This window comes from Sebastes umbrosus, chromosome 17, assembly GCF_015220745.1.
Source record: "Sebastes umbrosus isolate fSebUmb1 chromosome 17, fSebUmb1.pri, whole genome shotgun sequence".
Classification (NCBI taxonomy): Eukaryota; Metazoa; Chordata; class Actinopteri; order Perciformes; family Sebastidae; genus Sebastes; species Sebastes umbrosus.
In genome coordinates this window covers 18,956,555-18,984,287 of record NC_051285.1, presented here as the reverse complement: position 1 = coordinate 18,984,287, position 27,733 = coordinate 18,956,555, and the positions used below count along the sequence as shown (strand labels likewise).

The 27,733-nt window shown below is 39.9% G+C and overlaps 1 protein-coding gene and 2 long non-coding RNA genes across 9 annotated transcripts in view; 1 reads left to right on the top strand and 2 right to left on the bottom strand.

Moving 5' to 3' along the window:
- The window catches only part of LOC119475849 (connector enhancer of kinase suppressor of ras 2-like), a 39,550-nt gene extending 13,880 nt beyond the window's left edge, over nucleotides 1-25,670 (top strand). For 2 of the 6 annotated variants that reach the window (XM_037748925.1, XM_037748923.1), the window contains exons 5-22: nucleotides 1-42; nucleotides 139-258; nucleotides 2,837-2,896; nucleotides 3,389-3,457; nucleotides 8,276-8,422; nucleotides 9,867-9,985; nucleotides 12,041-12,243; nucleotides 12,422-12,511; nucleotides 14,685-14,875; nucleotides 14,982-15,030; nucleotides 15,160-15,338; nucleotides 15,420-15,493; nucleotides 17,944-18,015; nucleotides 18,196-18,263; nucleotides 19,202-19,309; nucleotides 19,386-19,872; nucleotides 24,258-24,454; nucleotides 24,539-25,670. In XM_037748925.1, coding sequence (XP_037604853.1) covers nucleotides 1-42; nucleotides 139-258; nucleotides 2,837-2,896; nucleotides 3,389-3,457; nucleotides 8,276-8,422; nucleotides 9,867-9,985; nucleotides 12,041-12,243; nucleotides 12,422-12,511; nucleotides 14,685-14,875; nucleotides 14,982-15,030; nucleotides 15,160-15,338; nucleotides 15,420-15,493; nucleotides 17,944-18,015; nucleotides 18,196-18,263; nucleotides 19,202-19,309; nucleotides 19,386-19,872; nucleotides 24,258-24,453 — 2,274 coding nt within the window. In that variant the 3' untranslated portion in view covers nucleotide 24,454; nucleotides 24,539-25,670. Of the gene's footprint in view, nucleotides 43-138; nucleotides 259-2,836; nucleotides 2,897-3,388; nucleotides 3,458-8,275; nucleotides 8,423-9,851; nucleotides 9,986-12,040; nucleotides 12,244-12,421; nucleotides 12,512-14,684; nucleotides 14,876-14,981; nucleotides 15,031-15,159; nucleotides 15,339-15,419; nucleotides 15,494-17,943; nucleotides 18,016-18,195; nucleotides 18,264-19,201; nucleotides 19,310-19,385; nucleotides 19,873-24,257; nucleotides 24,455-24,538 lie in introns of all 6 variants that reach the window. The other 4 variants (XM_037748924.1, XM_037748921.1, XM_037748927.1 and 1 more) reach the window with 2 other exon arrangements.
- Nucleotides 3,114-10,534, bottom strand: LOC119475851. Its single transcript, XR_005203901.1, has 3 exons — nucleotides 10,523-10,534; nucleotides 7,598-7,600; nucleotides 3,114-3,279 (listed from the first exon to the last, which is right to left on the bottom strand). It is a non-coding gene; the product is annotated as an uncharacterized LOC119475851 (long non-coding RNA).
- Nucleotides 20,745-22,399, bottom strand: LOC119475850. 2 transcript variants are annotated; one of them, XR_005203899.1, is made up of 2 exons: nucleotides 21,969-22,399; nucleotides 20,745-21,481 (listed from the first exon to the last, which is right to left on the bottom strand). It is a non-coding gene; the product is annotated as an uncharacterized LOC119475850 (long non-coding RNA). The 2 variants fall into 2 exon arrangements; XR_005203900.1 differs by having other exon boundaries at nucleotides 20,745-21,458.
- Nucleotides 25,671-27,733: the final 2,063 nt, after the last annotated feature.

The window sequence follows — 27,733 nt, the reverse complement described above, 5'->3', positions numbered from 1 at the left end:
GACTGCTCCGTGTACGAAACGGAAAACAAAATCCTGCATGTGGTGAGTTGCTGGCTTTATTACACCGGATCCAATGTAAATGAAGCTGTAATGCGCACACTTTGAGGTTGTTCTCATCCCTAATAATGTCCTCCCCAGTGTAAAACTCTGTCTGAAGTGTGCGACCACATTATCTCTCTGTCCTCGGATCCCATGGTTTCCCAGGCTGCACATCTGGAGGTTGTGCAGCTGGCCAACATAAAATCCACAGAAGGACTGGTAAGACTTTCCCTCTGGTCACACTTTAAAAACCACGCTCAGTTTTTGTGAATTTCTCATCGGTCATACTACCAGTGTGTCATTAGAGGATGTTCTGTTTAATTACAGGCTGCTTAATTACATAGTAATCCAAGAAATAACTAAACAATTACCCGACAATATTGATATAATAGGAAATGCAAATAACTGAGCAATTAGTCAGTAATTATAATTAAGATTAAAAAATAGATTTTGCTAGTAATTGTATTGAAATGAATTGTAAGATGGTGATATATACTGTATATAAGTACTGGGTTATGATTTGAAAAGCTAATATAATAGCTGGTAGTTACTGAGTAATACATATTTTCAGCCATAATTGTACTGTAAAGCCCACTTTTAGTTTCCACATGAAGAAAAAAGACAATAAAATCGCTACTAAGAAATGTAATTGCCTTCCTATGGCCTGTTAATTGTAGTGTGCACTGTTTGTGTGAAATATACTTGTAGTTTCCACATAGAAAATTAAAAAAGCAATTTCACTGCATTTACCTTTTACATGGCTTGTAAAATGTAGCGTGCCTTGCTTCATTCACTTGTAGTTTCTATATAACAAATTAAGACTATTAAGAAAATGTCATTGCGTAGACTATTGCCTCTTTTGGCCTCGCAGCATGTATGTAATTTAGCAGCCTATAAATGAAAAGGTTAGCTACATACAGAAGCTAATGATCGGACTCGACAGCATCACACCACCCAGGACTCTTTTTCATGATAACAACAACATTATAAAGCATAAAAGCCCAGGACCCCACCACACATGTGGCACGTACACATAAACAGGCTTTCAATATACTTGTCATTACACTTGAATATATACTGAAAATATCAAGATGTTAAATTGTTTTTCCAGGTTTGATGAAATGAACACAGGAAACCAAAAAAGTAAAGTACAAACTACTAATAATGCTGGATGATGGTGAAACCTACTAATTACAGAAATCGCAGCAGCATGACTTTTGACAGCATATTGACTTTTGTTTGATTCAAATATGGCATGTGCAAATTATCTTGCAGCATGTATCTCACTCACTGCAAAATAGGTATTTCAGTTGCTCAGGCACTAATACTAACCTTGATGATTTGTTTCTTCCAGTTATATCACAGTTTGGTTTAACTCTTTCTTCTGAAGGTGTTTTTGGGACCATGAAGGGACTAAGCACACATGCTATTTACTTAATTACAAAAAAACACACATTTGCTCATTTACCTTTAGAGGGATCAAAACATGCAAATAGTTTGGGTTTTATTGCCCATGTTTTGAGATATCAAAAATAGCCAGATTTATAAGACTTCTTAACCCCAATGCATTGTAGGTGAATTTCCTTTGTGGTGCTCACAGCATTGAAACATTGCAGTAAAACCCCCGATTACTGGGGTTCACACAAAGACCTTGCTGTTTAACGGTTTTCATCCAGTTACCCAGAGTATCCGGGACATTGTCTGGAAAGACAAGTGGCTGTTTAACTTTTAAATTGGCACTTTAAACATGAGTTGCCTATCATTTCACATTTCAAAGTAGTAGTACGAATATCGAAACAGAAAGACTGTGCTGCTGTACTGTCCGGTATCTAACTGTCCCAAAACTGGCTTTTGCTGAGCTTGTGGGCATATGAGTCAGCTGATATAAAGCAACATAAAAAGAACATGTTGTCCATGTTGAAATTAACAAACTACAAACTGCTTAAATTTGCAGAATATGTGCAACAAATGCACTTACTTTGGGGACAAACTGTAGTGTTTAGTAGCGGAGAAGACACTTATTTTTGCCGCCACTGTTTAACCATCAGCACTCCTTTGGACTCCATCTTCGCACTGACCTACACTCAGGCACGAGCGCCCTGCTTGGGGCCATAGTAAAAGCCCCACCCCCACACAAATGCTAGCAGGGGGCATGGAAGTCCTCTCATCCGTTCAGTAAAACCTGAACACAACAGTGGGCCAAGTGGCCTAAAAATAAACCTCTTACACTCATCTTGAAGACTGGCATGCTGCTTCTGTGTATCTGTGTGTGTTTGTGTGTGAGTGCACATGTGTACTCACGCACATCCGTGTGCGAATGTGTGTCTGGGTGTGTTTGTGTGTATGTGTCTTTGTAATGCCCTTTAGACCCTTTTTAGTGAAAACTTAGCTTTTCTGCAACAGACGAATGGTATTTGCAGATAAATAATCCTCCATGTTTGATTCAATCTGCTTGAAGGAGCATTTGAGTGAGACTCACTACAGTACATTAATTCAGATTGTGCTGTGTATGTTTGAAGAGTATACCCATGTCGTATTTAAGGACCTCTCTGTAGTCATTTCTGTATTTGTCTCACGTCTTTCACTGCTGCTATAATAATTGAGATAAATCCAAACTCCTACCCATTTTGCACTACGAGCAGATTAAAACAAATGCTAAGATTTGCAAATATGCAGTGACCCTGGTCTGTTCTGAAAATGGCTGTGTGGCTGAGTCAAGATGCATTGTGTTGAAAGAGCCTTATGTTAGAGATTTCTTTGTGATGTAATCATTTATATTCCTGCTCTCTTCCCACAGGGCATGTATATCAAATCGACATATGATGGTTTGCATGTAATCACCGGGACAACAGAAGGAGTAAGTACAAACCTCTTAATGTTCACTATCTTGGCCTCACGGCTCATTCACTTGTAGGTTAATATGTAGAGTGAGGTTGCGTCCGAAATTCCATACTATTTTTAGAACTGCATACTATTTTCATTGAAATATTACAGTATTCAACGCAGTACTAATTCAGACTTTGATTCTCACAAACTGTTGTTTTGGTCACATGAACTTGGCATGGGTTACCATGGTTACACGTCTCCAACCGGCAGGAGGCTCTCAGGAAGTAACGATATAAATTACTACAGTGCATCCGAAAAGATACAGTACATACTTCTGTTATTCACACAAAAGTATGTTGAAGGATAGTACACATATTGGGTATGTAGTGCGTAGTATGCAATTTCGGACGAAGCCTGAGGTCTGTAGTGTAATGCAAAGTGGGGTTTGTGTCAAAGTAAGCTCTTGTCATGACGGTGAAACGGAGCTGCAGTTAATGACTCTGCCTCTCTGTCTATCCATCAGTCTCTGGCTGACCGCTGCAAGAAAATCCATGCTGGAGATGAAGTCATTCAGGTCAATCATCAGACAGTGGTAAGACCACTGGCTTATTTGATATGTTTTTCACATTTGCAAATAATTTTTTATATGCATTTTGCATTTGCAGATTGTTTTTGCAAATGTCTGTTTAATTCATATGCTTGTTTTGTACACAGAAATACCTGCCTCAGATTGTGTACATGCTGTGAATGTGTCTGCGGCTCCTTTTATACACATTCATAGCTGTGTTGCAGCACATCCACAGTACATTGAGCCACCGCAGTGCTGCTGGACCTGTTCTTGTATAAGTGGCTGGCTGTAGTGCCTCTTGTAGGTAGTTTATGAGGATGTGGATATTTTACTGACTGGATGGATATGTTTCTTTGCCCGTCACAGAGTCAGTCAGATGGTCAGTTGAAATCGTTGAACTCAAGCTCACGAGAGCACTTCAGTCGATCAGGAGATACCTACTTAGGGCCCTTAACAAACTGTATCTGATCTCTGTTAGCAGCGTTTTAAACTCCTAGACACCCACATGATGCACCCACACAGGTGTTTTTACTTATTAATTAGACCTCCTCAGGACAGGGTGGCGTGTATGGGCTGTGCTTGATTGACATTTCCCTCATATTTCAATCAGTTTTGTTGCACCTGTTTGAGACTTACTTTTGGGGGCGTGTTTTATAAGATACACAGTAGAGAGATAACGGGAAACAAAAGAAAGAGGGATGGGAAACAACATGCAACAAAGGTCCTTGGCTGGGAAGTTGACATTCATGGTTGTCACCTTAAATCCCTCAGCCACCAGGGCATCCCAAGTTTATCCTTCTTATTTTAATGAAGGGGTTTGCTGACCTCACATTATTCTCAGCTGTGCCCATCTTCAACCTGAACCAGAGCACTAACCAGCCAAAATAATTGGTCTTTCACAGGTTTTCGCTAACAGACAAAACTGCACAAACCGCCTGTTGCTGCTCTACATAGCATTGTATAAATTCAGTGGGAATGAAAGCAAAAACTTCCAGTGGTGCACAATTTAAATATAGCACCCTTTTTGTCTAAAATAATTGCTACTTGTGTGTGTGCAACAGCAAGACGTATGATAATTACACAGCTCAAGTCAGGTTCATTTCAGTCAGTCAACTCACCCACTGAATGCAGCCATTTTTAAAGAGAATAAGTGCAAATACAGAGTTGATTTTGGTGTCAAGACTCTTTCATCTCACTGTGAAGCTCAGTTTAAAGGTTGCCAGATAGCGAGCAGGGAGGTGTCAGTGCATGCTCCTCATGGGGAACAAAAGAAATACACTGTTATCCCAACAGACCTTTTTTATGGCAGATAACTTAAACTGTCATAGCAGAAAAGCACAGGTGTAATGAATAACATTAATGATGAGTATAAGCCGTGCATGCACAATAGCAGGGCCATGATTTATGTTATTAATTACAGCTGTGCATTTCATGACACATTTTCTTTCTTTGATTGATTGGCATCGCAGCGTTTCACTTTTGCAGCTTGGTTGGCATCAGTTGGCATGTCTCGTATAATCTAATGTTTATTCATGTTTGTTAATTTCTTGTGTACGAGCTGGGAAAAAAGACAGTATTAAGTGAAGATTATTATGTTGTATTCACTGTATATTATATGTTATGGAACTGGTACAAAGTTCACAGGTGGATGGTGGGGAAGGAAAGATGTCTTGCCGCGGCTGTTGCTGAAATGAGCAGCAGCTGAGCGAGTTTGACAGCTTAAGTGGGTGATGGCAATATGTAAACTCAGTTGACGTGTCTGCTGATCCAAAGCAGCACTGTCACTCATAATGACTGCCAACTTAAACACTGTTAATACATTTAATTTAGTGTGGCCCATAGTTAAGAACAAATTCATGGTGGTTGATTGTTCATGAATGTCCCATTACAGTCAGTCCTGCTTTTAGACACTTAAATTTATCTGTTGCATAAAACTTCCCTATGAGTGACTAATGAAATGACTTAGATAGCCTGTGGCGCAATGCAATATTGGTGAAATAAGACTCTACACAGAAGAGAAAAAATGGTGGATGCAACAACACAGTCACCAAGTATGGGAGAAAACAACAGAAAAGTTAAAAAGCACAAATCCAGTGGTCAATGTAACTGTTAAAGATGTTCAGAAACAATTCAAGGATATGGTACTAGAATCCAAAAGAGTTATGGATAAAGAGTTGAAATAGTTAGCTAAAATGAGCTAAAAGTACTGGATAAACAGTTGAAATAGTTAGCTAAATTTTTGCTAAAAATAATGGATAAACAGTTGAATTATTTAGCTAAACAAATTGCAAAAAATAATGGATAAACAGTTGAAATGGTTAGCTAAAAAAATGCTAAAAATAATGGATAAATGTTTGAAATACTTAGCTAAAAGTACTGGAAATACAGTTGAAATAATTAGCTAAAAGTTTGCTAAAAGTAATGGGTAAACAGTTTAAATAGTTAGCTAAATGACCTTCCAACAGTCAGTCTTTATATTTATGCAACAGACAGGCTTAATTAGACTAGTTTAACCTGACAATCTAAGACCAGTCTAAGACCAAGACTAGTCTTAAACTAAGTTTATGCATCTTGTCCCAGAGGAGAAAAGTACAGAAGAGCTCTTAACAGTAAAGCCAGGAAAACCATTTTCAGGCCTGAGAGACTGTAGAAAATGTCACGGTTTAAAGAAATGCCAAATAAAAAGAAGAGATACTTGAAACTATTTAGGGATCTATAATTAAAGCAGCTGGGAGAAGTCCAGCAGGAAGACACAGAACAAAGTTCACTGGATTTTAGCATCCTTTTCCATGAGAAGCAGATGATTGCTGAGGCAAGGGAGTTACATCAACCAAAGGAAGGCAATGAAGGAAAAATCCTCCGAGGCAAAAGCTGCCTTGTGATTAACTTTGAGTGTGTTATAACACATGTAGAATAAGCTAAAGAAATGGCAAATTAGTTGTTGCTATTGAGCACAAGATTGAAAGGCTGTAAAAAATAAAGACAGCCTGTCAGACATAAATAACTCCAGGCAGCAAGAATAGATTGAATTTCTGGCACAGGTCAATAAATGGGGAAGACTTCAGACACATAAAAAAAGGACAGTAAATTTTAACACTGGAGAGTGTTACAAGAATCCCCTCAAGGAAATGAAACAAAAAGAAGAAACCCATGGCACGACAGTTTATGAGAAACACCTTGAAGCAGAACATTTCTTTACCAAGGCAAAGCAGTAGAGAGTTGGGGAAAAAAGAGGTTAAAATCATGGGTTTCACTGCTTTAAATAAACACGTTGTTTTTTTTAGCCAGACACAGCAAAACAATCTTTTTATCATAGAATAAAGCAGGCTTTGGTGTATAAAAGTGTCTGTTTCAGCCTGTCTGTCTCTTTAATGCACTTTCTGTGTGAAGAATTTCTGTGTAGTGCCTGTCAAGGTGAAAAATTACTTGGAAAGGAACAAAGTGATTGCTAGGTCAGTGCCTGAAAAGTGCCCGGTTTCTCAGGCTGCTTGGAATACACAAAATGCACCACAACTCAGCGCAGCCAGCCAAGCAAGAGAGGATATTTCCTCCCCAAACTGGACCTGGCATATTTGGTTCAGCTGCAGACTGTGGTTCTCTGGGCGGGATTTTTTCTTGTGCCAAATGTCATCAAAACTGGGTTAAAGACTATTTACAAGGCTTGCAGCTGTTCATAACACACAACATTGGCGCTTACCGCATCATGACAGCGCCTGCAGATTGATATCACGGGAGGTGTACAAGATGCCCTTTGGCATCCAACTTTGCATTCAGCATCTTCATCGGCATGAACCTCAGAGGCTGTGCCACAGTTTCCAACCATCAAGATCCACGTGTATTATTAAAATAACAATCACAACAGCACAGAAGTGAGTTAGGCACATAGACTGTATATCAGAAGTGGACGTAGTCAACATGACGTCACCCATTGGTTTGTGGACTGCCATTTTGAAGCCTCAAGTTCGGGGTTTTGGCCATCGCCATCTTGTTTTTTTTCCGTTTCCATGTAATTTTTTTCGCCACCAGAAGTGACATGAGGGGCTGGTCATGTCAAGAGGGTAACCCGCAAATTGCGAAATCTGGCAGAATCTTGCAAAAACTCTTGCGAGACTCACTGCCCAATGACCTATCCAAACCTTAACTAGATCAGTGTCTAACCTTAACCATCTCCCGAGAGTTTCCCAACTCCACCGGTCATTCTAGACATGACCAGTGGAGTTAAGTACAACCGAACACTAAACAAGACATTTATAGGCGACCAAAAAGGTTACGATTAACTTTCATGAACTGAATATACACTGTGAAAGGGTTAAAGTTGTAACAACACCCAGACCGGACAACGCTGTGGTAGCAACCTGTCAATCACAAGGTAGCCACGCCCTAAAGCATACCCTACTTTATGGTATATTTGACTCTAAATGGGACCATAATTTACTATATGATCATGCTGTATTGAAGAAGACTTGAAACTAGCGATTCAGACCATAAACTCATGTTTAAAATGTTTACAGAGGTGATAAATCAAGGGAGAAGTAGGGTCATTTTCTCATAGACTTCTATGCAATCGGACTTCTTTTTACAACCAGCGGAGTCGCACCCTGCTGGCTATTAGAAAGAATGCAAGTTTAAGGCATTGGCTTCACTTTTCAGACCCGGAGGTTAAGCATAAAGAAAAGCAATCCAAATCATGTATGAAAGGAAACTTTTAAACACACAAGTATTAAGAAGAGCAACTGGACTGGATGTTCATGTTGAAATAGAATCTTATTATTTCTGTAGTCTTGAGTCATGGGGATGCCTGTTTGTTGAGGAAACCCTGATCATGCTATTGTTGTTTGCTAGGTGGGCTGGCAGCTGAAGAACTTGGTGAACTTGCTGCGTGGGGACCCTGCAGGTGTCACCCTGACGCTGAAGAAGCGCCCACAGAGCACGCTCACATCGACCCCTGCTCTGCTCAAGAACATGAGATGGAAACCGTTGGCTCTGCAAGTATGACGACTGCTTTCATCCTCCACAGATATGTTTGTATTTGTGTTTGTGTGTGTGTGTGTAGATGTGTATATATCTGTCTGTTAAAAACAAGACTGCACAGACTGTGGACACTAGACACCCATACATGACCCAACATATAAGAGTACAAAGTGAGGATGGGGTTTAATTGAAGTAGCTCTTTTACAATAGGATGCAAGAAACAGGAAACAAACATAAGCTTTGTAAAACGTTTCATTTTCAGAGAGATATTGTTGCTATGGGGTGTGTTGCGTCAACCTCCTTCATGTACCACAACTTGCTACTAATTGGTTGGAGATTCCAGCATCATTCATTCACAAGTTGACATTTCAGCCCTCAGTGGCATCTGTTGTCCTACTTCGGCCAACCAACCCCGTTTTTAGGGCCGTGTGCCCAAGCCAGAATGGGTGGAAATGAGAGGGATGCGTATTAATGTAGCCCCAGCCTTTCTTTGAGTCCTAGGCCAGAGAAAATGTTTTCTTCCCCCTGAGGCCCTGAAGCGCAGTCCTGCTCAGCCTCCTCCCCCTTCACATCACATCCTCATTCTTCTTCCACCTAAATCGAATTTGCTCTCCTGCTGGCATTTTTAAGGACAGAAAAGGGAAGAAATAGAACATAGAGACTAATGTTTTCTGCTCTGAGATGTGACTAAAATTAACAACGTCAAGGTAGTCTGTTAAGTTATTGAAAGGAACATTGTGCTGTGGAAGCCCTGCAGTAGCTTTGACACACATAATGGTCTTATGATGGAGCACATCTCCAACCCGGTAATACATCTCTGATATTAGTCAGCTGTGAGTTACACAACACATTGGCATAGTTTGAGCAGTGACAAATTAGTCATTTAATATTCATTTCACTCATTTAATAAGCTCTGAAGTGTGTTTTGGAAGTTTTATCACTGCAATACAAGCATCTTGTGATTGACCGACCATTCAAGTTAAGTTGATTATATGATGATATCATAAACGTGACAAGAAGGTAATTAAAAATATATATTTTGTTATACAGGCATCATGAATAAACATGGAGCAATCTATCTCCATGTACTGTTTAACAGACTATGTAGACTATGACCAGATTTTCCTTGACCTGAATGAGAGGGACGACTAGACTGCACACCGACCCGTCTTCCTGTGTGCACCAGTTAGAACTGGAGCATCAGAAATGTACAGTAGGCTGCTCATTTCACGCTTGAGATGCTCAGCAGCAAAGCCTGAACCGAACAAATGGTCCCTGACTGACTAACTGACTGGACTGCTGTGAACTCCAAATTTTTCTATGTGTCAATCCCTGTAACTGTCCCTCTCTCTCCCTGTCTGCCTGTCTCTCTCTCTTTCACACATGCTCACACATATATACACACACACACTCACTCACTCACTCACTCACTTACTCACTCACACAGCCAATCTTCCCTCAGAGCCCCAGCAGCAGCGTCGCCACGCCCACCAGCACTTTAAGCACTCCATCAAGGAGGAGTAGCTGTGCCCTGCAGGACCTCTACATCCCCCCTCCTCCAGAGGAACCCTACACCCCCAGGTGAACTCACACTTACATATAAAACACATAATTCACCAGCAGTGCTTGCTTTACCAAATTAGAAGGGCACTCGGAGAGCGCAGATCTCCGCCAATGCTGTTTCCATAACTGAAAAATGATGTGTGTATTCACCCTGTGATTGGGTTCTGCTCCTGCTCTTGGCCCATGCAACACCCTTCCACCAAGTTTCATGAAAATCGGGCTAGTATTTTTTCCGTAATCCTGCTGACAAACAAACCGAACTAAAAACATAACCTCCTTGGCGGAGGTAATAAAGGTACCCTGTGGAGTTTTAGACCACTAGTAGTGCTGTGGAGCAATGTTTTTACAAGCAGGACCCCATTTTATTTGTAATACACACAAGGACACACATGCACCTGAATGAGCACACTCTATAGGCTACTCATTCTTGCCATCGGATTCATGTTATTCCACTGACTGACAGTCGGTGACGGTAACACACAAAGGAGTGTAGCTATGCATCCACAAAGACAGTGAAGAAGACAAACCTCTTGTGAGATGGTTAAGGTTAAGCACCGACCTCGAATGATTAAGGTTAGGATAGGGATGTGACGGTGAGGAAATTTTACCTTCAGTTAATAAACTTGTGACAACACCGGTGTTACTGATTACACCGGACATTTTACAAGAAAACCTGATGGTCAATATGTGTAGCGTGCTTACTTTGATCTTTACCGTCGGATGGCTGTGTCTGGCCTCTCTGTTTGAGCTCAGGGTTCGCTCTCTCTCATCCCGTGTGTATGAAATCTGACTCCTGCTACTGTGTGCTGAGACTCCGTATGGAGCAGACACTTTCGTTTGTAGTGTCCAACGTCCGACTATATGTATCGATGACACGGCGCTGGTCCGTGAAAATTAACTAAATGGGTTCTTTTTCGAGAAAAAAAGGAAAACAACGGTGGGGGCGGTGGGTACGTAATGTAAGCGGTGTATGCCCAACCACCGTGTAACAACGGTAATGCCGACTACTGCAGCAAGTCTAGGTTGGATAGGTTGGTAGTCTCACAAGAGTTTTTGCAAGTTTTCAATTTGCGGGTTACCTTCTAGACATGAACAGCAAGCAAACATGGATTGAAAACAATGCATGATTTAAAATAAGTAAAAAGTTAGCATTTGCAAGTGTTTTTTGAGGAAGGAAATGCATTCACCATGTTTGTCAAGCCTCATTGAGACACACAGTAGACTTAGATGAGAAATGTAAACATAATTACTAACTAAGAAAAAAATCCACAGGGCACCTGTCACTGTCAGCATGTTAGCATGCTGGTGTCAGCATTTAGCTCAAAGCACCATTGCGCAGAGCCGCTAGCGTAGCTCTGGACTCTTAATTTATCACTGACATTAAAGTATTGGACTGAAACTTCCAGGGTAATTCTTGTAGTATTCTTTCAACAAATCCCACGAAAAGACAAAAAAAACAATAAATTGATACTACTAACAAGTATTTCCTAATTAGCCAAAGCCTGATACAGCTTATTCCTCTATGCCATAAAGCTCCATTGTTGTCCAAAAACTATAAATATATCAGTGAGTCACACCGTTGCACTGGGTGACATGTTCCTTTATTACCCTGGACATGGATTCTATAATTTATTTGAGTCAATACACATACACCACATACACTGTGCTGCAAACACTCACTAGGGCACCAAATGTGTATTAATGCACAGCTGAAAATAGTCCCCAACAAATATATATTTATATATATCTATATATATCTGTGATCTCTTTTAAAAATATACGTAGGAACGAATGGGCTCGGGGCTGAGAGCCACAGACAGGCTGGAGGAGTGAGAAAGTATTGAAAGACGGACATGTTGGTTTTGGGCTTTTCATGGGATTTGTTGACAATAACAAATGTATAGAATATTGTTCAATTTATCCTTCAAAATAAAACGTGTTTGTTCTTCTGCTGAAGATGTTAAATTTTCACCCTACATTACATTCTGATGGTGGCATTGCTTCTTCTTTTCTCTCTTAGTAGTCCAGATCTTCACTGACATTAAAATTGCTCGCTGCTTTGTGTTACCACAGAGATGACAAGGGAAATCTGTCGGGTGACGAACCTCAAACGGACATCCCTGTCGCAGAGGGCTCTGAGTCACCAAACTCCTACCTGGACCAGGAGTGTCGGCGGCGATTTCCTCTGGTGGAGGAAGATGCTATACTGTACTGTTACGAGTACGACCAGAACCAAGAGGTGTCATCGGTCCGTAGGGGGAGCACTCCCACCTATGGTAAGACCTTGGTCTCGTCTGAAGACTCGCTCCTGTAATCGTGAGCGCAGAGAGCTCAAAGCCCCGCGAATATGACGTCTGTTATGCTTTGGAGATGTTTTTTGAGACGTCTGCGGCTGTTTGATGTGTGTGTGGGCAGCTGTGTGATATTGACGTTCCCTGCGCCTCCTTGCTCCAGGCAGGCTCAGGCCCATCTCAATGCCGGTGGAATACAACTGGGTGGGAGACAACGAAGACCTGGCCAAGCTGAAGAGAGAGAGCAGGAGAGGTGAGTGGGAGGCAGTGGGAGAGAGAAAAAGAAAGGAGGGAGACAGAGAGGGACGGAGGGAGCTGAGGTGAGTGGGTGGATATCTCATAATATCCTCACCCTCTCAGATCTCCGCGCCAAAAAGTAGAAGGATGAGCTGGCCTGTCAAAACTGATAACATGCTGGATATCAGTTCGTGCCTCTATCTCCTCCATGTGTTCACAATCTACCACTGCTCCTTTTTTCCCTTCATCCCTCTCTTTCTCGCTCTCAGCTTTGCCGTTTCTCTCCGTTTGGATATAATAAGTACACCGTTGCTTTGGCAACTGTAGAGACATATCCTGGGATTTTCACATTTTGGTGACTGTCGAGCTAGGTGGTAAATGGAGTGGGAGGAGACTGAATTGCTTTATTTCAGTCTCAAAGAAAGACTTGAGTGATGTGTTTGTTTCTTCTGGGGATGGTGGTGATACAGTATGTTGTTCCTTTGGGCTTTTCAAAAAAAGTGATGGTGCTATATTTATCTACAAAAGAGAGTATTTGGAAGTTTTGAGGGCTTCCTGCCTGACAACAGCCTTCCTCTGTAGGTAGTCTTTTTGAAACGTCAGCATTCACTGATCTCAAAGAGAGATCGCTAAATGACATTCTGTCTTACGATAGATTACATAAAAGTTTATGATCAGTGTTGTGCCATAAGCTACTGTAGCAACTAATATGTGGTTAAAAGTTCAAAGTCTAGATGGGAAATGATGTTAAAGGTGCTATTGATAACATTGATAACATTCTGCCACTAGATATCGCATTCTCCCTCTCTTCGTTCCATTGAATTTACTTCACAACAAGTTGTTGCCAGACACTTACAATCAATCTCAACCATTTATCTGTTTTTTCGACACTAACTGGCGACCCAGAGATACCACATGATACCAACGTTGTTTTACTATTGGCTCACAAGCCTTGTTAGAAGTGGGAACCAAACGTCAGATATATTCCCCAGAGATAAACAAAATATTAATTTTGGACCTGCCCAAATTTTTAAAATGATTAATTCACAATCATAATATTTATTTTTTAGGAAAAGCCATACTTTTATTTGGCATCTTTCTAAAGGCTCTGTGGATGTTTTTTATTAAAATATTCATCTACATAAAAATGTTATCATTAAGACCTTTAAAGCTGCAGTGGTTAGAAATGGAGCTAATATGATTAAAAAGTTATTTTTATGAAATGGGTCACTATATCCTGACAGTAGTGCATGAGACAGGTAATCTGAATAAAATCATGTGCCTCTGTGTCCTCCGGAGTCCTCCGGTGTCCTCCGGTGCTCCTAATGGCATCTGCAAGATTTCACAGACCGAAGGAATACAACCAATCAGAGCCGAGCTGGAGCCTTGCCGACTCTGAGCAGCTGTCAATCACTCGCGAACTCCGATCAAACTAGGCAGCGCTGATCAAATATGAATCAATATTCTGTTACTGTAATGCCTTTTTCTCACCTCAAATGTTTCTGAAAACATTTGAGGTGGCGGCTGTGGCTCAGAGGGTAGAGCAGGTTGTCCACCAATCGGAAGGTCGGTGGTTCGATCACATGTCGATGTGTCCTTAAGCAAGACACTTAACCCCAAATTGCTCCCGAATCGGTGTGTGTGAGTGAGTATTTAGATTAGATCCTGATCTACAAAGTTGGCACCTTAGTAGCCTCTGCCATCAGTGTGTGAATGGGTGAATACTGAAATGTAGTGTAAAGCGCTTTGAGTGGTCGGAAGACTAGAAAAGCGCAATATATCCATTTACCATTTGTAGTGTACTGTTTAGCTATAAAATACCAAGCACCGCCCACCAGCCGGAGCACAGCCAATAGGAACGCTCCCCCCTGAAATGACCTGTGATTGGCCAAAGTCTCCTGTCACTGCTAGATTTTAAAGCCTGAAAACAGAGCCATGAGGAGGCGCAGAAGTCTAGTTTTCTCTCAGAACACTTGAATTACAATATGCTGAAAGGGTATTATGGAACTTTGGCCCAGTGATGCCAAAAATATTCTGCCTACTGCAGGTTTAATTGACAAATTAGCGTTTCTAAAAGGGGGCAGCATCTTGTAATTCAAACACATTCAATGGAACTGTACAGGCATTTAGTGTGTAAATTTGTTTTAAGTGTGTGTAGCACTGAGTTTGCCTCTGTTGTGTCCCTGCAGAGAATTCCCTGCTGCGTTTTGCGAGTGAAGATAAACCCCCGATGGAGGACTTCCTGCTGGGACGCAGCCTGAGCCAGAACAGGAGGAAGACTGAGCGAGGAGGCAGCCCCACCCATTACACGCTCGTCCCCGCCCTCCAGATGGAAGTGTCCCTGTCCACATCCAGCTCTGACTCTGCCTCTCTCTACCATGTCAGTCCCTTAAGTCTGTGAAAATATTTTTTTTTGTTATAAGCTAGCGTAGAAGCAGGAGCGTTTAGCAACAGTTGGATCCTCATCATTGTCGTTTACTTTGCAGGTGTTTGAAAGATCCTCACTGATGTCAAGGTCAAAGAAGAAGATTAAAGGTAAGAGCATGTGTTTAAGGAGTTTTACAGGAGTGCTCACATGTGCTCAAACCTAAACATGAGCAGGTGTTTGTCAAGGAGCGTTTTGTGACCTCCTCGTCTGTTCTGCTCCCCTGCTGGCGTCTGCAGCTGGAAGCCCCATGTCTTCGATCAGCAAGCGGCGTATTTCCTGCAGAGACTTGGGTCAGGGCGACTGTGAGGGCTGGCTTTGGAAAAAGAAGGATGCTAAAACCTATTTTTCGCAGAAGTGGAAGAAGTACTGGTTCATCCTGAAAGACACATGCCTGTACTGGTACATGAACGAGGAGGTAAATATTATAGTTTTTACAGCATTAAACTTTTATTCATAATGTTGCACTTTGATTTAACTCTGCTTCTGCTCGTCACAGGATGAGAAGGCAGAGGGCTTCGTCAGCCTCCCGGAGTTCAAGATTGATCGAGCCACCGAATGCAGACGAAAGTAGTGAGTACTGATTTTCACCTGGACACCATGGATCAAGCTTCTCAGATTTGCATCGCTTTTCCATTTAGCCTCAAAATTGGACAAAACTAGATACAAATTGAATACAATTCACAAAGCTGACAGCAGAGACTTCATGTTGCATATTAAGATACAATCCTACAAATGTGTTATTGGTGCAGAGGTAACCTTGTGCAAATTGCTTCTTGGCAGGAAAAACATTGGCATATATATTGAATAATTTAGGGGATTGACCATGCAAAACGGACAATTTACAGAGGACACCTGACTCGCAAATAGTATGCACTTGTACACTGCACCAGCAACATTTTACATTCATGGCTTTATTATAATTTTGTATAGGATATTAATTAAAATCTGATATTATGAATAAAAAGCTGAGATAGATTAAGCAGCAGCAGCAGTGCTAATAATAGTGGATGCAGAAGACTGAAAATACCAGTACATAGTGCAGTAATGTTATAAAATACATCTATAAAAAGTTAGTAGACTAAAAATGTAAAACAATTCACATTTTAACTGATATTTTAACCATGGTGCTTTTTGGACCCGAGGGCAGAATTTACAGGGAGGGCTGATCATTTGTTGACTATGAGTGTTGATGGAGAAGGTTTAGTAAGATGGAGAGTTTGTAACATAGATGAAAGAGTGAAACACAAACTAGATTTCTTTTATTTTTAAGAATGGCAACTTGACAGAAATTCCTTTGCTTCTTGAAAAAGGGACAAACTACTTTGGCCACATGGGAAAACAGTGCATAACTACTTTTCTGAAGGCTGAGTTGCCCTGTTGAGTTATCTTCTAAACAAACAAAAGTTATGTCTACATTCAGTGTTACTCACAAAAACACATTGGGCCTCATTCAAAAACAGTGCGTGCGCACAAATCTGTGCTTAAACCGTGCATACGAATGTTTTACGTATAAATCTGGGATTCTCAATATATTTCTTACCTGAATTTGTTCTTACTCTACGAACAAATCTAGTATCAATTTAATGGCCTCAGACCATGTGTATGCACAAATGATGAAGGCCTGGTCGGCTATCGAAATGCAAACGCACATCTTTTAACCAACTGCATCTCATATTAAAACTCTGGGTGAAAGTCCTTGCTGGATGTCATCACTTTCACCCTCATTAATTGGACATATCCCACTTGCAACAAGTCTTTCATCTTGAGCTGATAGATCAGGTGGCCCTCCACCTCCACCTATTTCCTTCTTTTTCTTCTGATCTGTTATTCTTTTTGCGCATCAACTTCAATATCAAACCATTTCTTTATTTTCACCTGAGCCGAAGGCCGCAGCCTATATCAGGGGACACAACATTCACCGCCTCAGTTATTGCAACACAAGACTCTTTTTTTTATCCTTGCCACTCCTGTGGCCATGTTTGCCATGTTTGCAAATGTATTTCCTTATTAAGAAAGATTGGAAAAATGGGTGTGTGGCAGTATGCTGATTGCAAACAGTGGCTACGCGTTTGTCAATTTAGAATGATTCTGATTCACTAACATATGCACAGTGGTAAGAACAAAATTGGCCGGTGTGCATGTGTCATGAATCCGACAGTAATTTTGCATGTGCACTTATTTTGTGCACAAAGTAGAAACATTTATACGCACACATTAGTGAATGAGGCCCATTGTGTGTATCCTTGAGCTCTAACAAATGTGTTGAATTAATTTCCTTCCTCATAAAACACCTGCAAAGCAGATTTTTTTTTAAGGTATTTTAAATCCAGTGTGCACGATACAAACAAAACCGGAACCGCAGCAATAGCTCTACGAGAGGTAAAAAATAAAAGATAAAAGAATCGCCACGAGACCTTTCAAAGCTTGTAGATGTAGAAGTTTTTATATTTAAATCTTTAGATCACCAGTAGTTAAATCTGATCTAGTTAAATGAAGCCAAATCTTCCTTTTAAAGATTCAATTTCAACGAAACCAAAGAACGTTTTGGCAAATTCCACATAGATGGTTCAATACAGTTCAGATAATGAATGGGTTACTTTATATCGTATACTCTGTGGTAAGTAGTTGTTAGCACATTAATGGGTTGTTGTTCAGTAATTGGTTAAATGCCAGCAAATTAACAAGTTATGAAAATCATTACAAAGGCATCCTGTTTCATAATTATGGCTTACCTTTGTACATCTCTCTTAATCATGCCACTCAGCTTCTGGGTTCAGCTTTGTGTTTGCATGCACATGTGCTTTAATGAAACTGGCTCAGACTTACGAACAGCTCCCGAAAATAAGCAGAGCAGTTTGTCTTATGATGCAAAGTCTTGCTGTGTTTGTGTCAGTCTGAATTACTGTGTGACGCGTGTCTGTTTACCTCGGGAAGTCTTCTGTATTCACATGTTAATGTGCGCTATATGTCTCCGTTCTTGTGCTTACATATGATTATATATACCCTCGGTTCCCTTTCAGTGCTTTCAAGGCTTGCCATCCGAAGATAAAGACCTTCTACTTTGCAGCGGAAAATGTAGACGACATGTCCCGGTGAGTAAATGAGGTTATGATAGTCATTCTGTAACCTCCCCCCGCCCCCCAATCCCAGATCTGCAGCCACATTTATGCCCCTGTTGGCCGGAAATTGAATCCCCCTACCGGTCCGCCCAGTCTCCTTGAACAGAGCAGTTTTGTAAGGTAGACACACATGAGCGTTATTCTCCCCCACAGGTGGCTGAGTCGTCTTAGTATGGCGGTGGCAGGCTACTCCGAGCAGGAGAAAATTCGCCAGGACCAAGGTGAGATTAGTCACAGACTGTGTTCACTGTGCTGCAAACGATTCTCCGTCTGTTACAGGTCAACACTTATATAAAACACCATGGTTGAGGAATCATATATAAATAAGTAATGACAAACGCATGGATAATTATTTTGCCTAGTCTTCACTTGGCGAGGTGTTAATTCCATATCACAGGTTCACAGCGGTAATTTTCTATCATCTGCTCCTTCAACTATATCTTATATATGCTGCAAACATGAGAACAGAGAATTCAATAAATAAATCTACATCAGTGGCAGTGGCTTTTTTAACACCTCTCCCCTGTTTCACTTCCACTTCACATGGGATTCAAGCATCTATGCTTTGGGCTGAATATCAATGCTAATTTTAGGGGCTGAAGGCGTGCTTGTTATTTTCATATTCTGGTGTTCTTTGGCTTCTTGCAAATGGACAGGAAATGATGTAACCCTTGTGCTATTTAGAGGAGCCTGCGTAGAAATCTTGCAAAGGTGGGCGGGCGAGATCAGGTTTGTCTTTGGTTTTATGGAGAGGAGGGGGCTTCTTTCCTTCCCAGACAAGTTGCTAAATTAGGCGCTCAACACCTCCAGAAGACTCAACAGGAAGTTCTCACATCGTGGATTCTTCCGTCTCCATATTCAGCCTCAAGCTGAACTTACGTCACACCTACACTGCAGCTACACCTGTCAGAACACTCAGAGCTACACATCAGTTCAGAAGCTAAACCTATTATAAGTTGTACATACTATGCGTTAAGTATTAATGTATTATAAGCCATGACGAACCTCAGTCGATCTAAAGTATTAGTTAGTTAGAAGATTCTGATAGGTGAGTGTGTGAGGTGTGAGTGTAATTTTATTTGCATTGCACTGCATTTAAAGAGCTGTTTTTTGATTCTGCTATAGAAATAAATCATGACAGTCTGTTCATTCATGACAGATTACTGGAGTGAGAGCGATCATGAGGACATGGAGATGCCCTCGATGCCCAAACAGGACAGTCCGCCACCTCCTTATGACACCTACCCCAGAGCATCCTCAGTGAGTCTGTCAGCCTGTAGTTTTAGATATGTGGCAAACCTCTCTTTTTTATGTGCTAACCGTCTGTTTGTGTTTAGGTGAGTCCTACCTGGAACCAAAACGTGGCCACCTCTCCTCCTCCGACACCTTCCAGTCCCGCTCCTCTCACGACGACTTCCACTCTGAGCCTCAGGGACGTAGTAGCAGCAGCAGCCGACAAACGGCGTCTCCTCCGGCAAGAAGACGAGCAGCCACCGAACTCGTGGCAGGACCAGATGGAGAGCAACACAAGGATGCACTACCTCCAGACGTTCCCGGTTGGAGGAGAAGCCTGCTCCCGAGGACAGAGACCAACTGGCGATGGAGTAACCGCAGGCAGTCCACCTGCCCGCGCAGCGCAGCTTGCTGCAAGAACACTACAGAGCCATGCCTCTGCCTCACAGGTCCAGCATCGACTCAGACGCGGAGGAAAGCCCCGCAGCTTCAGCTACCCAGGGGACAGCGGGCTTCACGCTATCCTGGCGGCCAGCGCCGCTGCGTCGGATCAGAGAGAGCCCCATCACTACCAGCTGGACAGGCCCAGAGGCAGCGGTCAGACACACAGGCTTCTGTGTTTTACATTTTTTCACATAAGGATAGACCTTTAAAATTATAACCAGGTTTGAGATTTCACTATATTGCAATCTCAGCCGACTAATCAATTAGTTGATCCATAGAACATTGACAACTACTTGATAATAAATTACTGAATAGTTTTATACACAAAAAGTAGACACTTCGGGAATTTTGATGGACATTTTCATAAATTTTGACTACAGGATACAATTGATTAATAAATAAAATAACCAACAGACAAATTAGAAAAATTATTATTATTTGCAACCCTACATCACATGTTTATTATAGTAAACTAAAACGAATATAAGCAGTGAAAAATATTAGTAAACTAAACTAAAACTGTATTTCCTGGTTAAAAAAATTATATACAATAAAATAAAAATGAGCACATTTAATTTCAGTTTTTTTAGCTATATTTATCATTACCAAAAAAAGGAGATGGCATGAATTTCCGTCAACCCTTGTGACGCTGAACTCACAGAACTGAACAGACTTGACCTTCCAGGATAGGAGCTGTGCTGCAATTACTTCCATCCTCGGACACTAAAGTAGCGCAAAGATTAACATTAAGCATTATGTCCATTCCTATACAGTTCTCCAGCCATGTATGTTGTATGTATATGTAGCTACATTATCTGAGAGATTATACCTGGTCCTAACAAAAAACATCTAAAACTACTGTAAAACTAAATATATAAAACTAAACCTTTCTGAACAACTGAAACTACCAAACACGCTCTGAAAACTACCTAAAACTAAACTAAAATGAAATCAAAAAGTCAAAAGTAAAGTAAAAACAATTGAAAATGTAAAACTATTATAACCCTACATCAGGCACGTAATGATGACCATTTGTTTGTCTGTACATATAACCCAGGGGTCCTGCAGTTGCACAGGATACTTGGAAAGAATGTGAGATAGGATCAACTAATTCGAAAAAATTGAAATTATGATTTGGTAAAAACATTTATCCACATGTTTAGGTTTAGGAGGAACATAAAAACACAAATAGGATTACAAAGTGCTGATATTTATTATAAACCAACAGCACAGGACATGCGTCGCACCAAGCTGAGTCACTTATAGCACCATAACACCATGTGCTGTGATTGAGATGGCATGAAACTAGTTTGCAAATGAGCAGAGAAGTGTAATGAGTCATGGATAAACTGTTGAAATGTCCAGCTTCTGCCGCTCCAAGTGGTGCAAATACAAGTTTGACAAATTCAGGATCACTATGTCTTGCACGGGAATAATAATAATAGCCTAATAATAATATTTGATTTAATAAAGCATTTTTCAAAAACCCACGTTACAAAGTGCTTCACACGGGCAGAAAAAAAATAAAACAGACTTGACAGCTCAAGGAAATAAAACTCAAATAAAATCAGGAAGGCTCTCCGATAAAAGTACATTATTAAGAAGGGATTTAAAGGAGTTTACTGACTCAGCTGACCTGATTTCCTCGGACAGATCGTTTCAGAGCCTTAGGCCCCTGACTGCAAACGCTCTATCCCCCTCTAGTTTTCTGCCAGGTCTCTGAAACAGAAAGAAGTCCTCTGCCCGAGGATCGAGCATGGTACTAAGAGGTCAGAGATATAGCAGGGAGAGAGGCCATGAAGAGACTTAAAAGTAATCAGTAAAATCTTCAAATCTATTCTAAAACATGATGGGGGCCAGTATAAAAAGCTAAAACAGGAGTAAATAAATGTAACAATATCCACTTTTATACAAACGAATGTTAAATAACATCCAGTTTAAATCAGTTCAAATCAAGTACATTTGGTGCTGAGGTTTGCTGTCGATGTAGGGATACTTGAGCTAACCTGGCTGTGTGGGTACAGATAAGTTTGGGAACCAGTGCAGTAGACCATTATAGGAGACCAGGTGTCACACACTCAACAATATAACTGAGATCACCCTGAAATGTCTCCCCTGCTCACTGTTACATGCAGATCAGTCTGTCTTCTGCATAGTGTTGAGGCAAATGTGCTTATTTGTCGTCGGTTATTTATTAAAGCTGCTAACAGGCAGTCAGAGGCAGCAAATGTCAGAGGTTGAATACTCACTATATCGCTTTTTGGATTGGATTTGAAGCCAGCCCATATCCGTCCCTCCAAGACCTCCGGGCAGTTGTCTAATGAGAGGAATTTTAGTGTCTTATTTGATGTGATTTATCTTGGCAGTCCACTCTCTCTCTCTCACACACTCACGCTCACTCTTTCTCTCTGTCTCGCTCTCTTGCTCGAGCGAGATGTCGCTGTGCCTCTCGGCAGTGTTTGAATGGTGAAGCGAGGAGGAATCCTTTCAGCCCATGTTAATGTTGAATTCTGACAGGATAAAGAAACGAGCCTAAGGGGTCCTTTCTTCTCGTCCTCATTTAATCTATTGCTCCACCGTTCACTCTCTCCAACCACTGCCTGTAAAGACAAGAAAGAAACACAAACAGGCAGCAAATAAAGCATGATCATTTCAAAGCACAGCCCCAAAGCTTCACAACGCACCACCCTGACTTCCAAACACAAAACAGAGCGACGACTAGCAGATTCAGAGCACTATGTGTAGTGTTAGTATCGTGCCAACAGAGGGCAGTGTATGTAACAGGAGATAAGAGGGCTCCTGCTAGTTTATTAGAATGACGTATGAGCTGCTCACCCAGTGTTTTCTCTGTTGAAGAGACATAGCACAGCGTGTTGTATTAAAGAGGCAAATGTGCATCCTGTGGGCCTTTGAAGAAGACCATGTATACATTTAAACCGAAGTAGATAGGAGAGGAACAGATTACTTTTGTGCATCGCAAAAAGAGTTATAAGGAACATAAATCGTTGAAGGAAATATAGGAAAATGGGAATAATCCTTCAGACATAAATTGAGCTTCCACAACTAACTACACAGAAAAAATAGCTAATTGTAGTAAGACCTTTAATATGATGTTTAAAAACTTTTACCTTTTTTTAAATTTCAATTAACTTAAAATTCAGCTTATTTTTATGACAATGTTTTGGGGAAGGTTTGATGTTTCAATATGTTGAGATCATTTATTTACACTGGAAGTGTAAATAAATTACAAAAACTCATATTTTCATTTGCAGATAGTTTTGTTCTACTCACATCTTTGTCAATTTAGCAAGCAGTGCTGGTGGTAACTAAGTACATTTACTCAAGTATATTTAAGTAGAAATTTGAGGCACTTTCCATTTCATGCTAATTACTTCTACTACATTACAATTCAGGGGAAAATATTGTACTTTTTACCGCTCTGGATTTATTTTGACAGCTGTAGTCACTTTACCAATAAAGAGTTTACATATAAAACATATGTAGAGCTTATAAAATATGATGCATTATTATAGGTTAAACTACCAGACAGTTTATAAAATTAGAGCTGAAATGATTAGTCGATTAATAAATTAGTTGATTGACAGAAATTTAAAACTATTTTAATAACTGATAAAGCTTCATAAAAGTGAGGATTTGCTGATTTTCCTTGTCTTAAATTACAGTAAAGTTGTGATTTGTGGTGGCTGGGGGTCAGACAAAACAAGCAAATTGAAAGTGTCACTTTGGCTCTTGGTAATTGCGAGGGCATTTTACACTATTTCCTTCTAATCCAGAAAATGACTAACAGATTAATCCAAATTGTCATAAATTGCAGCCTTATATTAAAATAAGTAAATATTGGCTGCACCTCAACTAACTACAAATTGAAATGCTGCTTACATATTAATGCATGAGTAATAATTATCTAATAATTTAACAGTCACAGGAGCTGTTTAACTGTATTGATTATACTTTTATATAATACAAAAATATTTTCTTGAATTATACTTGCATCTTTAATTTAACATTTTGTATGAAATTGTAATGAAGTATTTTTACAATGTGGTACTAGTACTTTTAAGTACCTTAAATTGCTAAAACAGCCCAATGAAGTTTATTTGTGGTACTCAGCATGAAACAGTTACTTTGGAGAAAACTCAACAACAAATTTCTATCCAGAAAATGTCCTGTTACTCAGATATTCACTGAACCTGAGAGTCAACTTGCTATATTTTTGACTCCCTTCACAAGCAACTGTGTTAGCTTCGGCTCTCTGCCATTTCACGCTGGGCAGGTAGCATACAGTAACACTCGGCTTGTGTCAATGTGTGGGCAGAGAGAGGCTGTAGCTACAGTTTCATATAGTGGAGCGGTGAGAGATGCTAAGATTATTCTGTTAAATCATTGAAATGTGTTTGTTCAGTTTAAAACTGGAGATAATTCAGAAAAATTGCTGTAAAAAAATAATAATGAATCTCCTCTTTGAGTTCAGTTTAATGTAAAATCTTTGTTGATGATTGCTTGTCCTTGTTGCCAGGGCCATGGACGGACTGCAGGATGCAGGCCGACTCTCTGGGAGATTTATACCGGGCTCTGGAGCAGACCAGTCTGTCCACCTCGGCTGACCACAGATCAGCCAGCTCCTGGAGTACAAGCGCTCATTTGTCCGCAGAGTCAACGACCCCCTGCTCACGACAAGCTCCAGCGCCTGCGGATCCTCCACAGCTCACTTAAGGTAACATGTGTTGAGCATTGTGTCTCTCCATATGTATGTGACTTATTGGCCTATTACTAATCGATACCTTCACTTCCCTTACAGAATGTCCTCTTCAAGACACAACCGATCTTGGGTTTTTTAGGGTAGACTGTGAGGATCAGTGTGTTAATTAAACCTCAAACGTATCGCCTCTGCCTGTGCCTCACACAGCCGGCATCCCTTTTGCTGGAGATAAAAAGGCACCAAACAACCTCCCTTTACCTGCTCGGCTCTTCACACTCCTTTATTTTACAGATCCTTCAAAGCTCGCTCACCGTGCAGGAGCACAAAGACTTGGTGTCCTCTCCACTTTTCTAAGATGAGGGCTGTTACAAAAGGCAAAAAAAGATGTCTGGCTTGATAAAATAACAGGGTTTATGACAAATGGCAAATAAGCACTTTGTGTCGGAGAGCTTTGCAATTCATCGCTCACATGCATGGCCCGCCTCCCCTCGCTTCTGTTGAATCATTTGAACATTATGCTGGAGTTGTGTACAGCCGCTCCGATGGAGGATTAAAAGCTATTTTGGATGTACACAACATTTTGTTATGCATGTGTGTATGATTAAAGGGTATGTTTGTTCATGAGTGTACAGGGTGTTAAGGCATATATATAACATATATATATATTTATATTACATTACTACGACAACAGTGACTACACAATGTTTTGGGGTACTTATACAAATTGTAATCAGTGCTGTGCCTCAGTGATTGTGAATGTACATTGTACTTTTCCAAGAGAGACGAGAGAAGATATAGAAAGCAAGCTATTCCTCAAAACGGGAGCACAACAATATTTAACGCTTGGCAATAATGAACTAGTATTGTAAATTACAATGGAATGATCAGAATAGTTGTCTATTTTTGTATGCATGCCGTATACCTAATGTTTGTAAAGCAGTTTTGTATTTCTAAGTGCGTTTGGTCGGAGAATACTGGTGTTGACTACTTTCCTCCACACGCTTTGTGTTTTAAGACTTATTTTACAATTTGCCCCTGAAAATTGATTTTTTTTCTTAAGTGTTAAGAGGAATAACTGTATTTATTAAGTGTTTAATGTACAAGCATGCTTGTATAACTAAAACACATTACCACGCCATTGGAAATTGACTGACATTGCACAAGTGTGCCATATTGTAGCTACGTTACTTTTTTATTGAATAAAGTATGGCAAGGTCACATGTAAGTAAGACCCATTGTTAAATGTTTTTTTTTCTCATAATCATGCTTTAGATGACTATTTGTAGACACTGCTCCTAGCAGGGAGCCCACAAAGGTTGACTCAGAGGATGATAATAGTATGCAAATATAATACAGTGCTGTTTATGAAGCCTCATGCTTTCTTATTCTGTAGGATATAAACAATATGATTCACAAAGAATAACACAGAAGAGGATCAACACAGAAAACAGTAAGTATGTACACAAATATCCAATATGGAATCTCATATTTACAAAAACACTGAATAAACATGTTAGTGTGAAACTGAAATAAATCTTTATACCTCAACTGGTTTAAGATGCAGAACGGTGTCTTAAAAGCAGAGGAGAACTTGATGCAGTGCTGTGAGACAGTGTTTCCCAACCTTTTCCTTAAGGGACCCCTTTTTCTTTATTAAGTACACGTGACCTCTGACTAAGCAACATATTTTATGGATATTTCATATTATATTCAATGCATAACAACAACAGTACAGAACAACTGATAAACTGAACATTAACCCGAATAGTGAACGTAATAACTGCAGGAAGCTTGTGAAAAACAAGAAATTTGGATGAATATTGAGCAGATTATTTTATTTCCAGTGAGTATTGTATCAGAGATGATTTTTTCCTGTTATTTTTAGGAACCTTAATACAGTTCTTTGTCTGTATTATGTATTTTAATTATTTTTTTAACAATTATACATACTTAATAGGCTTCTTTTTTTGACAAATGCAGTGTGTTCTTCTCCCTGATGCCTGGCCATTGTTTTGTCCAGCTCTTTTATTGTTTTATCAGCATTCATTTCTAATGCAGGACGAGGCTGTTAGCAGAGAGGGAATGCTCTGCGAATATAACTTGTGTTCAGGTCTTCACCAAGCCCTTATCCTGTTTATATCTTAAATAATGATCCAAACTTTAAAGATAATATCCATCCATCCATTATCTGTAACCGCTTATTCTATTCAGGGGGGCTGAGCCGATCCCAGCTGCATTGGGGAAGGCGGGGTACACCCTGGACAGGTCTAAAGATAATAGTATATAAAAGAATATTGAGTTTAGTTTTCTTCACAGAAATGAATGAATGCTGAGATATATGCCAACTATATATTTTTACATAATTTTACATATATAATTTATTTAAACCCTTTAAAATCAAGAAGGCCTGGTACAGTTAATTAATACATATAGGTGTTGTTAGGAAGGTAAGTTTGAATTAATACATATAGGTGTTGTTAGGACAAGTAAATTTGAATTAATACATAAGGTGTTGTTAGGAAGGTGAACTTTGAATTAATACATAAAGGTGTTGTTAGGAAGGTAACTTTGAATAACTTAATTAATTACAAATAAAACCCACAAATAATATTCAGTAATATTATTGTTATTGTATTTATAAGCAGACAGGATTTGGCACATAAATAGTTGTATTATAGCTACTGTAAGCAACCTATAAACGTCAGTCATGTAGTCATTGACAAGTAAATTAATCTCTTTTACCGTGATGCACAATTCAAATGTTTGGTTCATATTAAAAAATAACCTCATCAATGTGTTTTTAAAAAAATTGTGCTTTAACATTTTCAATAAAACAAAAAGTGATTGCAAAAGACTGGAATGATGACAGGAAAATGTCAAGCAGTGACTGGAAATATTTGTGCTTTATTAATTATAGAGAATTATGCCAAAATAGATCACTAGAATCTGTGCACTCTATTAAATTACATATACAAGCTTTTAGTTATAACAAGCAGAAGCACTTTCACTGAATATTATCAGCTCATTGTGGCACTGAACTGGCAAAACGGAGTACAAAGAGCATATGTGAATCCTATAAAAAAAAGTCAAGGATAACATACACTTACCAAAACACTGCATTACAATTAGCCTATTATTTATGATGTAAACCTTAAAAAAAACACAAATGGTGTAGTCATATTAGAGCAGGCAAGACAAGGCGTGAAAGACAAAGCTGTGTTTAAAAGTTGGTATAGGCACAAACAGACTCGATACATTATGTGCACAAAGCCTGAGACATGGCATGACAGGAAT